The sequence below is a fragment of the Andrena cerasifolii genome, chromosome 15, assembly GCF_050908995.1.
Source record: "Andrena cerasifolii isolate SP2316 chromosome 15, iyAndCera1_principal, whole genome shotgun sequence".
Classification (NCBI taxonomy): Eukaryota; Metazoa; Arthropoda; class Insecta; order Hymenoptera; family Andrenidae; genus Andrena; species Andrena cerasifolii.
Window position 1 is genome coordinate 9,344,629 of NC_135132.1, and position 14,387 is coordinate 9,359,015.

Consider the following 14,387-nt stretch of genomic DNA (forward strand, 5'->3'; position numbering starts at 1 on the left):
GCCCCAGCCCGCCCATGTTCCAGGTTTCATCATGTACTTCTACTACGGCATCAAGCACAGCAGCCTCGAGGAGGCGAGCGCGGCCGAGACCCACGAGGAGACCACAACGGCGGGGAACATCGAGCTGACTGTAACTGACCCCCAGAGGACGCAGTCGACCCACCACCACACCTCGCCCTACGCGTCCACCGACCGCAACATCTACGAGGGCCAGCAGCTGGACGCGTTCGGCCAGCCGGTGTTCGGCAGCACGAACTTCGGCGGCACACCGAGCCAGAGGCAAACCACGTCCGGTGGCCCGGCGCTGTTCGTCGAGCAGGACAACTTCCCCACTTGGGACGACTGAGCTCACCCCGAGGACACCCACACAAATATATATATATATATTTGAAGACATAAGATAAATTTACTGCGCAAGCCTGACCGGCATCGAACGTTCACCGGCGAAAAAGCGAACCTTTCGGAGCTCGCGGTGGGCCATGGGGCTCTGAATCCGGGTGGAGAGGGATGGTGCGATGGGGTGGGATACTTTGGGCCCTTTTAGGTCCCCTGGACCTGGTACCTTACAGAATTTCAGTTTCCCCTGGACGACGAAGGGTGTTTGTTTCACTATTGTCGATTTCCCTTGTTTTGCGGGGTGTCTGGTAGAGGTAAATGGCTGTTGATGAGGATTCCTCGAGTGGATCTTCTCCAAAGAGATTCTTTTCCTCAGCGAAAAGCTTCCTGGTATAGAGAGCGATCGTTTGGTGCACTTTTCGGGGGGATATCGACGGTGGAGTCTCTTAGAGCAGCCCCACTTTAAAGAGAACTGCTCCAAACGCAGGGCACAGTAGGAGTTCTCGCTTCCTGACACTTTGACAAGGTGTTTCCTGTTATTTTCTTCGTCAGACGTAGCTTGAAAGGTGTTCCTCTTCTTTCGCAAGAGGTGCCAAAGGAATTCCTCAGCGATTTCGTCTTCATAAGCTACCTCCACTTGCCTTCAGCAGCCCAGCGCCATCAGGGTTGCCCTGATTTGGCCACTTCTCCTAGGAATCACCCGATTCTCCCTCGTGGGGACATGAAGCACGTTCGAATTCCCCAGGAAACGGTGCACAGGATCGTCGACGATGGATCAGGACGCGCAGCTTCGTGACTCTGAGCTTCCCTGACCCGTTTCACCGTCAATTTCCAACAGATCCCGATCCATCGTCGGCGCGGGCGCTCCCCGAGCCATCTCGATCATCTAGCAGACCTATCGGATCCCTTGGTGTCCCCTGGGCCAGCGAAATGGCGGACCCGCAAGCCTCCGAGAGGAAGAGGGGGTTGGGGACTTGTTGACTACTGTTTGGGACGGACTGTAGCAAATAATTTTCGCGGCAATATTTATTATCCTAGTTGTATAAAGGAGGGAAGAGAGATGACAGAGGGGATTTAATCGTCGATCGACGAGGCAGAGCTGTCGTGGACTGGATGCACGCAACGGTGGTGGAGGCAGGTGGAAAGGGTGGGAGTAAGAAAGCGACCATTATCATTCCTAGCGTAAGGCGAAACTTGTGTTTTCCAAGAGAGCATTTTAACTGCTAAGAGATAAGTTTAAACGTATTGCTAGTCGACAGAGAAAGAGAGAGAGGGAGAGGGAGGAGGGGAGAGAGTGGGAGAATGAAAGTGTGTCTGTGTGTGTGTGTGTGTGAGAGAGAGAGAGAGTCTGCGAGTGACTGAGCATGAGAAAAGAGAAAAAATTCGTTCCTGAGTGGAGGAGTGCTTCAGAGAGAGAGCGTGTCTGTAGGAGAAATCCACCCGAAACGAGAAGAAAACTTTGAAAAACGGAAAAAAATGAAATTATACGATCTTGCCTAAATCTAGTCTTTCCCTGTAAGAAGGAAGCTTAGCGTAACGTATTGTAATCCTAAATCTAAGCTTAACTACTGTAAAACTTGCATACACGTCTTACCTCGACTAACACAACTTGAAGATGGACAGTGGGTGGGGGGGGGAGGGGGGAGTATCGTTCTTCGATTGGTCGTTTCGCGTGCACTTTCATAAGCACCTGTTTCTGCACTCTCTGCTTGGGCCGAAAGGGTTTTGTCGAGGGTAGAGTGGGGGTGTAAGGGGTGGAATAAAGTGGAGATCCTTGATGCCTCGAAAGTGTCCCCTCTTTGCACTGTTCTTCAAATATTACTGTATTTTTCTGATAATTCCTGGTTCGTGGAATGATCCACGGGATCTATGGATCACTACAGTCGGAGCAAGATAAAAAAGGTAACCTTCAGGGCCTTCAATAAAGACGTAGAGGGACTTGCAGTGGTGTGAAATCTCTATAACTGGCTATAGAGTGGGGATTTGGGGTTGTGGGCGTGGCTAAGGAGCTCGAGAGGCGTGGTCAAGGGCCTGGAAGGCGTGGTCAAGGGTTTGGAAGGCGTGGCTAAAGGGTTTTGTAGGCGTGGCCACTGATCGTGGCGGGGGAAGCCAGAGGGAACTAGCCTTGAACGATCTCCTGACTTGTTTGCGACTGTAGAGGCATAGAAAATCTCGTGGACCTCTCTAAACCTCTATTTTGAGAAACGGGAAGCTTTTGTTTCAAGAATTTTCAATATAGTTTTGAAAGGATCTCCAAGTGTCAAAGGGTCTCCACTTCTAAAACTCTGAGTCACGAGCCATCATCAAGAGATCTATAATTCCTCGACAGGAAAAGTTAGGGGGGAAACGAGAGTTCAAAAGAACAAAAAAAACTCAAAACTGGGATGTTCAAAGGAAAATTGAAGTGTGGTTGTTGAATCCTCAAAACCTCAACCAACGAAAGCAGAATGGCGGGCAGAAAGATTCGACCCCCCCTCCGAAGGAACGATTACCAGAGCAAAAGCGAAACGTAAAAAGAGAAAAAAAAGGAAAAAGACAAAAAAAATGGGGGCGCGACAGCTTACACGGGGGCAGCACAGTTTTCGTCTCTCCGTTTCTTCTATTCTCGGATCTACATATGGATCGGTGATCTTTTCACATATCAGTCTGCACCTTTTGCAGCGTTTGGCGAGCCGTGAGAATTTTTGAAGAGAAAAAAAAAATATAATAAAAACAACGCAACGCACGAAAGAGAGGGAGAGAGAGAGTGGGAGTGAATGGCGGCGAGAATGCTCGAGAATCGATCTAAATATTTATCTTTAAGTATTAAAGCGTCTGTTAAAATTTTCTAATATATATATATTATATATTATATACATATATGTATTATATATAACACGGAGGCGGGACACTTTCTATGCGCGACGATCGATGGATCACACCGCGATCGAGCCAGCTGTCTTAGGATTTCTTCTGTTCCTCATCCACAACCCCTGCAAACTCGCCACAGAATGGGGTGCCAGGGGTGAACAGGGGTGGTCCATGCAGTCGTCCCTTAATTAGCATCATTATTAACACGTTCCATGCCACGGTGGAAACTTTTAATAGAACCATAAACAGTGCTGAGGAACTTAAATTGCAATATTCAATTACAGAAACATTAATTGTGTAATATTCTTCATAATTTCAGCTCCTTTTTTGCTCCACTTTAATTTCATATATTGAATTAAAAAGCACCTTTTTCTGTAGGATAAAACTCTCACCACCGATAAATATCATGGGAACGTGTTAATAATTCACTAATTAATTTCATCATTTTGGAGATCCCTAGCTAGGTCACTGTGCAATAATTGTATAATTTAAAATGTTATGATTTTTTTAGCCACTGAGGTTGATATGGGAGAGTGTTCATTACAAAGAGGGTAATTTTTGGTCTCTCGAATACGATAAAGAAGGAAAAGTGTGTTTTTGAGTTTCTAGGGTGAAACTAGCTTAGATTTTGATAAGTTTGTTTCTCGGTAGAGAACCCCCCCGCCCTCCTCCATCACCCCTGCACCCTCCAACTACAATCGAGGGGTGTTCGCCGTCGACGAAAGAAAGCTTCGATTTTCAAATTTGGCTTCTGAAATGGCATGGGTGAACTTGAAGGAAATCGTGTTGGAAATGTATCCTGGTGCTTGTAACATTATCAGGGGGGATTGATAAAGGTGAGCCGAAATGTTTTGAGATTTTAAGAAGCCGATTTTTATTTGGAGCGACGTAAGGTGGATTCAATCCAGACCTAACAGGGCGCAGAAGTTAAAGAGTCTAGAACTAGCAACACTGACATCAACTATGAAGTCACTCCATCAAATACACTGTAATTAATCCAAGTTCCAATCTAATTTTCTAACCATTTGTAATTTATGTACAGTGGTGGTCAGAAGAAAGTTTGAGAGACGAGCAGCGAGGAAATATCGTGGATTAATATTGACCAGACGAAAGCATATCTGACAGTGCACATATCACAGAAAGGTCCCACAGAATTGGCAACAGAGCTCTAGCATTAAATTCTACACGTATACAGAGACATATCAATTTTAAAACCTCTCTTGACCACCACTACCAATTTATCGAAATAAGAATCGAGAGAAACGTAAAGAACTGGGAGTTGGTCACCGCTACTTGTTCAGGAGGATTAGCCACGTGATCCAGGATGATCAATGATCTATTCGTGGAGAGATCTATATAGGGTGGTCCACCAGAAGCCGAGCGGAAGGTTTCATCCACTGAAAAAAATCCCTGGACCCGACCTCGAGTGACCTAGAGGAATGTCTCTTCCCCTCGATCCTTAATTAAAGAAGTATCGATGCATCGAGCTCCACGGGAAATCGAAAGAGTTCCCCTCTCCAGATTTTCCTGAGCCACGAAGCCAATTGACCACGAAACATTCCATGAAACTTGACATTTAGAAACTTAGAGACAGGGACTTTGACGATCCCCTGCGCGTCTGATGATTTCTGGAACTAGATCACGATACTTCAACCCCTTGTGAGCGGTCTGTGCGGAAAACGCACATAGGCGTTAAGCGAGCATGCTTAAGGGATAGGAACGCGCCGTTTCCGCACGTGGTGTGTGTTAAGCAAAGGGTTGGAAGAGTTTTTTTAAAATCTTTCTTTTAGGATCTTTAGATACTCTTTTCTTTTGGCGAAGGAAGACTCGAGAGACTCTTTCGAAGGGGGATATATCGACAATGCGGGCACAGCGGAATCTCGACGCGACACTTCGCTCTTTGCTTTCTTTAGTTAGTCTTTCAAATTCTTAGATAGGAGGAAATGGCCTATTGCAATGCGTGGCTGCTGGATGAACCTCGAAAATTTCTCCGCGAACTAGGGGAAAGTGTAGGAAATTACTAGATAGAGCATAAAGTAACCAGAAACGAGATTACTTCAGATCTTACCAGTCTCGCGGCAAAGTTTCTTCAGTTATCCCACCGATTCCAAATTAGAGGGTCACGAATATTAGTTGAAGAGTGATAAAAAAATATTTGCGCCCCATTTTCGTGGGTTCATCCTGTGTCATGTTCGAGAAAACGTACTTCGAAGTCGCTGTAACTTGCTTCAGAGCGCTCAGTCGGTGTGAACGATCGTGGTCGTGTTCCCGGGTGCAATTTACAGCGAGAATTATCTTCCAATGAGAGTGGCGAGCAAGAGAACATGAAGAAAGAGGTAGCCGGTCCGCGGGCGAGAAACGTTTGCTTCTTTTTCTCGCTACCTTCGGTCGAAGGAACGTTCCCCTTCGTTCTTCGACTATTTTAAGTATCTTTCTCGAAACGGCGAGGATTCCATCGAGATCCCTTCTTCTTCGTCAATCTCTTCAGCATCTTCTCGACCCTGAAGAGGTTGTTCCCACGTCACATATGGGGATTACCAGCCTCTTAGATTTCAGATGAGAAATTTAGCAAAGGAAAATCAAGTTAGATTCAATTCGTGGGTCTCTTCAGCATCTCCTCGACCCTGAAGAGGTTGTTCCCACGTCACATATGAGGATTACCACCCTCTTTGATTTCAGATGAGAAATTTAGCAAAGAAAATCGAGTTAGACTCAATTCGTGGGTCTCTTCAGCATCTCCTCGACCCTGAAGAGGTTGTTCCCATGTCACATATGGGGATTACCAGCCCCTTAGATTTCAGATGAGAAATTTAGCAAAGAAAATCGAGTTAGACTCAATTCGTGGGTCTCTTCAGAATCTTCCAGACCCTGAAGAGGTTGGTTCCTTGATCCAGCAGGAATTCCTACTTCTGCGTGTCTGTCAAGGAAACCAAAAACTAAAATTCACGAAGAATGTTGAAATTGAATGAATTACTTCGTTTCTTCAGCATCTAAACTAAAGCTTGAAGAGTTGAGGAGTCTGGTCTTTTTATCCGAACCTTGAAGACTGGCTCGAAATGCTTTGAACCTTGAAGGGATCTCGTTGTATATCCACTCTGCAGTTTGAGGTTGATATAAAGATTATAAAGCTTCCAAAAGGAAGTGGAGGGTGTTGTAACTCGGTACAGGAACACGGGAGAAAGGGAGCGAAAGAGAGAGAATTGGGTGAGAATGAGAGGGATGCGAAAGAGAGAGAGAGAGAGAGAGCGAGAGAGAGTGCGCGGTGTAGAATTTTCTTTTTCCTTCTCTCGGGAAAATCGCGTGTTGGGAAGATATGTATATGCGCGCCAGGAGGGCAGAATTTTCCATGTAATATATATACCCTTACGTAACTACGTTGTTTAATATTGATAAGGATCAAAAATAAAAGTGATTATTTGGAAACCGAGCCACAAGTACCTTATTCGAACCCACAAAACACTCTTCAACTTAAGGGGGTAGACACGGGTAATGCAGCGCGCTGTATACCGACACAATCTGGCCCGAAACATGGGTTCGGGATTTTTCGTTTTTCGTCCTTATATGAGCAGATTTGGGGCTGGGCGAGGTCTCATTCGAAAGAGGAAGGTTCAATACGGAGCGCTCTGCTCATGGTTCAACGAGATTGTGTTGATATGTAATAATATCAGTGTCCAAAGTAAAGCAAAAGTCGACAAAATATACCCGCAGAATCCAAGCATTTTTAGGTCACTAAAAGAGTTTTGTGACTCAAACGGTGAGCAGAGCACTCCGCATTGAATCTTCTTCTTTCGAATGAGACCTCTCCCAGACCAAAATCTGCTCATATAAGAACGAAAAACGAAAAATCGTGACTACATTCCCAAATCAGAGTTCCGCCATATTGGCGATAATACAGAGCAAGTCACGTGACAAATTTAGTTGAGGTAGTAGATACGAGATGGCGCCTACTCGGGAGGACTGCCAACGTGGATTCATAGCAAAACTGAAGCGATAGCTGGATATACGAGCCACAATAAAAGCATGATGGAGTCAATGTATGCATTTTCAGACGATTGTAGGTTAGGTTATATTCATTTTAGGCATACATTGACATAGGAACTAAATTAAATTAAAAAATTAATTTAAATTTTTTTTATTTATTGTTACATTTTTCCAAGACTATTTTGTAACTATGTTGTAACGTTTCTCCCATGTTCAATAATAGACAAGTCAAGTTACTAAAAATATTTTTCAAGTTACTAATATATTATACATTTCCTATGTACTTTACTGATATGTTAGTAGAATTGTACAGCGTTGAGATGTATTTTACATGAAATAAAGGGGAATTGTCTTAAATTAGGAAGATAATTATATTCTTTATATGTTTTGCCTGAAATTAGTTGTATTTTCTATATTAGACAAATCTATTTGTTGTATTTTCTATAATAGACAAATCAGATTGCTAAAAATATTTTCTTCTGTTACAGATTAACCTTGGGAACATTTCTCGGTGGACAGGATTGAGGAACTTTAAGTGAGACAAATGATGGAAAGCTGATAGTGATTTTATACATAAAATGAAGTGAAATTATATATTTTATACTTAATAATAATACAATATTAATCAGCATTCATTTCTACATACTTATATTAATTTATTGTAACACTGTAAAAGCCTTTTCTGCAAATAAAGTGGGAAAAACTTGAAAAGAACTGTATTATTATTTAGAAATACCTTTTACATATTCCTATCCAAATTCCAAACCTCTGCAGCTTCGATTCGCAACTTTAAAGGTGACGCCTTTGAAACTGAAATTCAGAATACCTCTTTTCGCTTCATGTTCTCCTGATACCAGGGCCAAAATCTGGCAAAAATTTTCAGAACGCACAAAATTGGGCTTTGTAACAGGAGAACATGCCGTCGAAAGAGGTGGCACTAAGTAACGTCTTCGGAGAGAGAGTCGAGGATGCCTTCGAAGCTGAAATTCAGAATACCTCTTTTCGCTTCATGTTCTCCTGATACCTGGGCCAAAATCTGGCAAAAATTTTCAGAACGCACAAAATTGGGCTTTGTAACAGGAGAACATGCCGTCGAAAGAGGTGGCACTAAGTAACGTCTTCGGAGAGAGAGTCGAGGATGCCTTCGAAGCTGAAATTCAGAATACCTCTTTTCGCTTCATGTTCTCCTGATACCTGGGCCAAAATCTGGCAAAAATTTTCAGAACGCACAAAATTGGGCTTTGTAACAGGAGAACATGCCGTCGAAAGAGGTGGCACTAAGTAACGTCTTCGGAGAGAGAGTCGAGGATGCCTTCGAAGCTGAAATTCAGAATACCTCTGTTCGCTTCATGTTCTCCTGATACCTGGGCCAAAATCTGGCAAAAATTTTCAGAACGCACAAAATTGGGCTTTGTAACAGGAGAACATGATGTCGAAAGAGGTGGCACTAAGTAACGTCTTCGGAGAGAGAATCGAGGATGCCTTCGAAGCTGAAATTCAGAATACCTCTGTTCGCTTCATGTTCTCCTGATACCAGGGCCAAAATCTGGCAAAAATTTTCAGAACGCACAAAATTGGGCTTTGTAACAGGAGAACATGCCGTCGAAAGAGGTGGCACTAAGTAACGTCTTCGGAGAGAGAGTCGAGGATGCCTTCGAAGCTGAAATTCAGAATACCTCTTTTCGCTTCATGTTCTCCTGATACCTGGGCCAAAATCTGGCAAAAATTTTCAGAACGCACAAAATTGGGCTTCGTAACAGGAGAACATGCCGTCGAAAGAGGTGGCACTAAGTAACGTCTTCGGAGAGAGAGTCGAGGATGCCTTCGAAGCTGAAATTCAGAATACCTCCTTTCGCTTCATGTTCTCCTGATACCTGGGCCAAAATCTGGCAAAAATTTTCAGAACGCACAAAATTGGGCTTTGTAACAGGAGAACATGATGTCGAAAGAGGTGGCACTAAGTAACGTCTTCGGAGAGAGAGTCGAGGATGCCTTCGAAGCTGAAATTCAGAATACCTCCTTTCGCTTCATGTTCTCCTGATACCTGGGCCAAAATCTGGCAAAAATTTTCAGAACGCACAAAATTGGGCTTTGTAACAGGAGAACATGATGTCGAAAGAGGTGGCACTAAGTAACGTCTTCGGAGAGAGAGTCGAGGATGCCTTCGAAGCTGAAATTCAGAATACCTCCTTTCGCTTCATGTTCTCCTGATACCTGGGCCAAAATCTGGCAAAAATTTTCAGAACGCACAAAATTGGGCTTTGTAACAGGAGAACATGATGTCGAAAGAGGTGGCACTAAGTAACGTCTTCGGAGAGAGAATCGAGGATGCCTTCGAAGCTGAAATTCAGAATACCTCTGTTCGCTTCATGTTCTCCTGATACCTGGGCCAAAATCTGGCAAAAATTTTCAGAACGCACAAAATTGGGCTTTGTAACAGGAGAACATGATGTCGAAAGAGGTGGCACTAAGTAATGTCTCTGAAGAGAAGTAGAAGCCTTGAACGAATGTCGATAGAGTTTGAGAGTAGTGAATGGGATATTTAAAGTAGTGCTTTAATGCGAAGATTTTTAAAACCACTCTGCGTGGAAGGATCTTTTTAGGTGTTCTTTTTAGCATATCTTTTATATGTGATTTGGAATAGGAAGGAGTAAGTAGTGCTCGTTAAATAAAAAAACTCTTTTACCACTTAACTGCAATTTATTCAAATAAGTGAAATGCAATACAATGAAATGTTGCAAGTGTAACTGGTTTAGGTCTGGGTTAGGGGAGGGTTAGGGGTATCCGTTAGGGATTTCTCCACGAAAAAAAAAAAAAAAAAGGTCTAGGTGAGGGTTAGGGGTATCCGTTAGGGATTTCTCCACGTAAAAAAAAAAAAAGGTCTTGGTTGGGTCTGGGTTCGGCTGAAGCAGTATCTTGTGCAAATTTCATATCAATGAACCCAGTCGAAAATGCAGCCGGTTTAACGTCTTCTATGTAAAAATTCCTTACCTGTAATGCAGAAATATACACGATTAATAATCGCTCTAGTTACAGTATGTGAGATTAGTTATATCGCACTGGCACACTCTAAACTCTAAACATGTCACACATATACAAGCACGCACACACGCACAGCATTTCAACAGATTTCAGAGTAGGTCTGGGTAGGTAGTTGCTGAATTGGCCGCTTCTCGTGTCGCACCCAACGTTACCGACTGATTCTAAAATAAGATTACAGTGCTACGAGTGGTAGGAATTAATATTAAATCTTACCGGAAACATAAAATCTAAAACGACTAATTTCAATCAACATGTTGCACAATAAAATTATTCCCTTTACTAATATATTTTCATACGTGACAAAATGTTGTAACGTTTCTCCCATTTTCAATAATAGACAAGTCAAGTTACTAAAAATATTTTTCTTCTTACAGGTTTTAACTTCGGAATATTTCGACGGAATGATGGAAACCTTGATAGTAATCACAAGAAAATAGTGACTTTATATACCTTATACTTTATTGTAACACTGTAAAGGCCTTTTATGCAAATAAAATGAAAGAAACTTGAAACAAACTGTATTATTATTCAGAAATACCTTTTACATATTCCTATCCAAATTCCAAATATCTATGGTATTTCCTTAAGAATACCATAGATTTCCTTTGTCTAAACTAACAAATTTCATTTTCTGGGGACATTCCCTCATCTATTTTCCCTTTTCACTTAGAATTCCTTACTGCTAACGTAGAATATTGTAGCATAAGCACATTTCAAGTAATTGAAATGTACAATGAATTTTCTACGTTTACAGTACCAGCCGACTTTCCGTTTAAATTTTTATAAGTATAACGGAACAGCTGAGAATTTCTTTCCTTATTCAGAATAGAATACAGAAATAGCAAACAGCTCCCTCTCGCGTTCACCGGGTAATCGTCGATCTATCGGTATTACCATTTCTGTGCAGGAAAAAATGCTGTAATACCGACCTGCCGAATCGGCCAGGTCACGTGACGTGTCTACCCCCTTAAATAGGCTTCTTTTTATCTACAGTCACACACTAACAGAAAATATCCAAGGAATAATATCTTCAGCAATAAACAATTATTATCTAATCACCTAAATCGCCCACAATTATTGTTCAATTAACAAACACAATATTCCCAGGTCTCGTTCGCTGATTACCTGTGACAAGAGTAAGCATCACTACCCTTTCGGAGCAAGAAAGTTTAATTCAACTTTATAAAGCCTCAAATGCAGAAAATTTATTCTATATTTTCGAATTTATTTTTTCGGAATCAATCTCTCTTCGGTTCTATCATCAATACTGGGACACCCTGTACGAATAATACACCCTGCCTGTAAGACAACATATAACACCAGAGGTGGGCAAAAAATTATTTTAAATAAAAATTTGTGCTCGAAAAATTTTGCCCATCTCTGTATAGCACTCCTTATTCTAAAGGACATCTTCGACCTCATTCTAGAAATCACTACCTCTTCGTCCAACGAACACCTCCACCTCTTCCTGCGATCCTGTTACAAGAACGCCAATTCCAGCCCCGTTTCTGTCCGAAATGAGCGGGCGATACGTCTGTCCTTCTCCCACAGTCTACCCTCCTTTTCTCTCCGAACCTCCACTCCTTCCTACTATCCTACTACCAGGCGCAGAGAAGCAGCAGGCGTGCATCATGCGAAGAGGCGAGCGCGTACTCCTATCCTCCTCGCGCGGTTTACCCTCTCTGTCGGATACCTCCCCCAGTATTCTGTGGCTCTGCTACCTCGGCTGAATTTCCAGTAGAAATCCGTGGGCAAAGCAGACGCGGGAAACGAATATTTTAAATTCAAAGGATAGTTAATAACTAAATAAGCATTCATAAGGTGAGAGGTCGATGAGAATTGTTGGTAAAAATTGGTAAAAGTGTGGAATTTAATAGGTACCCATTATAGGAGATGTGAGAATTAGTGAGAGTTTGTTAATGAAGAACGGGAATGTTGGAATGTTTATAATTAATTATGTGAGTGTGGAATGTTTGTGTACGTTGGGGGTGGAGGATTGGTAAATGCATTAAATTGTTTGTAAAAGAGGATTTCTGGGGAGACTTGGTGCAGGGTTTTGGTAATTAGGGGATTCTTAATTGCTGGTGTCTTACATGTGGGTGAAAGGGGTGGAAAATGTTGGTAGAGGGCTGGTCTTGTGATTGTAATAATAGAATTGAGTGAATTGTTGCTGGATAATTAATAAACTAATGAGGAATATGAATGCGTGGACAGTGACGTTGCTTATAGTATCTACACTGAATAATTAATTAATAACTAATTGTCTATGAAGAATTTGTTTAAACCAGTTATTGGAGAATGTAGTCAGGAGCCTGTAGTTGTAAATTCAGCTTCGAAAGTTCACAAATTGTCTATGGAAAAATGATAAATTATTAAACAATGAGGACAGCTGATAACGACGTGGCTTAGGGTAGAAATAATAACGTTGTTAATAGTCCAGAGGATTACAACTCCAAAAGTGCATAAATTATTGCCAAGTAATTGTTAATTTATTGAAAAATCAGGGAGTATGAATTTCAATTTGTCCAGGTTACTAGCAAAATAATAATTATTACTTATTCTTTTGGTTCCAACCATGTTTTCATGTAACAAAGTGTTTACAAGTAACTTAAATAGGTGGCACACTTACATAGGTGAATCACCCTGTATACTTGTTCTTGTCTTGCAGTATAGACTTCTCTCTGTCTAACACCAGACGTGCATAACCAAAGTTAGTAGCAAAGAGATTGTCCGTCTCTTCTCCAGTATACCTTTCCCTGTCTACCACTTCCACCTCTTCCTGTGAGCCTGCTACCTCAGCTCCAAATGTAGTAGGCGTGCATAACCAAAGTTGGTGGCACTAAGCAAAGCCTTACCTTCTCTGCTTCCTGCGACCCTATTACAAATCTGAGATTTTCGCCGAGAATACTGAGCACTCCAGCTGCAATAATTGTTTCAGTTTTTTAGAGGATTTAGACTTTACAGATTACAGATGACTATATTATTCAGCAGTGGTTCTCAATAATTCATACAGAATATTTCGAGGTAATTAACTGTTTAGTTTTAGTGATTAAAAATTGTTTGTTTATAAATGCAAGTGTATTTGTTTTAACAAAAAAATGTCCAAATAAATAATTAACACGTTTGTTTATGTTTATTCTCAGAATATGCAGGTTCTGTTGCTAAAAAAATTCTACAAACTATTTCACAGAAATAATAATTATTTAAATAAATAAAAAATGTGAAAAATATCTTTTCTTCAGCTAGCTTGAAATTCTTCGCACTCTTCTTTTTGATTACACGTTCCCGCATATTTTCAATAAAAATAAATTCTTTATCTCACCTTCCTATTTTTCAGCAGCATTTTACAACCCCCCGAACGAAGAAAATGTCTGTGGAATCAAAACAGTTCCAGCGCGCGTGAATCTTTTCAATTCACTCTGCAATTCCATATGCAATAACGCGGGGCCTCGAAATGTCCCATAAAAATAGGAAAGTCGCTAACAACAATCGCCTCGCGGAACGGCCACTAAAAGAGAACCCTCGATTGAATGGTTCTCGCCACAAAGGCTCGTTTTCCCGTGCAATTTCCATTGCAAATAATTCGATGGCACTCTGCTTATCGAATCGTCTCGTGCAGTCTATTCAAATTTGATTTTTTGCCCACTCCCCCTGTCCACCTATTTCCTCTCGGCGCTGCACGACTCACGGTCGTGGCATTCCAAAAATCGCAGAGAACCGTGGCATACCGTGGTGAAAAAAAAAAAAACTGGAACAAGGGGACATCGAGGAAGAAATGGCGATGACAGACAAGTTTGCGCAACGTTCGAACGAAAGTTCCGCGATTAGAGAAGAGACATCGAAACGTCGAGCCTCGGGGCGTCGCGGAGCCGAAGCCTTGACATTTTCTTCGTTTCTTTCTGCGTTCCGTTCGACGTTCCACGAGCCTTTTCTCCGCATCAGGAAAGGACTGTTTACCTTCCTCGCTTCGCATTATACAACATAAACTGCGGGGGGAAACGAGTCACCTGCAATTCGATGGAAGGAAATGGGCCAAAGGGGTGCCTAAGAGGGGCCATTTTTTAGAGGTGCATCGTTTGCGGTTAAAATGAGATGGAAGTGGGGTAGAGGGTTGTAGTACGAAGAAATCGAGAAAGGGTAATAAAATATTTAAATTGAGCGAGGAATATGAAAGAGGG

General features: G+C 42.1%; 1 protein-coding gene across 1 annotated transcript in view; it reads left to right on the forward strand.

The window, feature by feature from the left end:
* LOC143376765 (solute carrier family 7 member 14) overlaps window positions 1-6,613 on the forward strand; it is a 48,312-nt gene extending 41,699 nt beyond the window's left edge. Inside the window, exon 14 of the mRNA XM_076827408.1 lies at window positions 24-6,613. Coding sequence (XP_076683523.1) covers window positions 24-346 — 323 coding nt within the window. The 3' untranslated portion in view covers window positions 347-6,613. The remainder of the gene's footprint in view (window positions 1-23) is intronic.
* The last annotated feature ends 7,774 nt before the right edge of the window (window positions 6,614-14,387 follow it).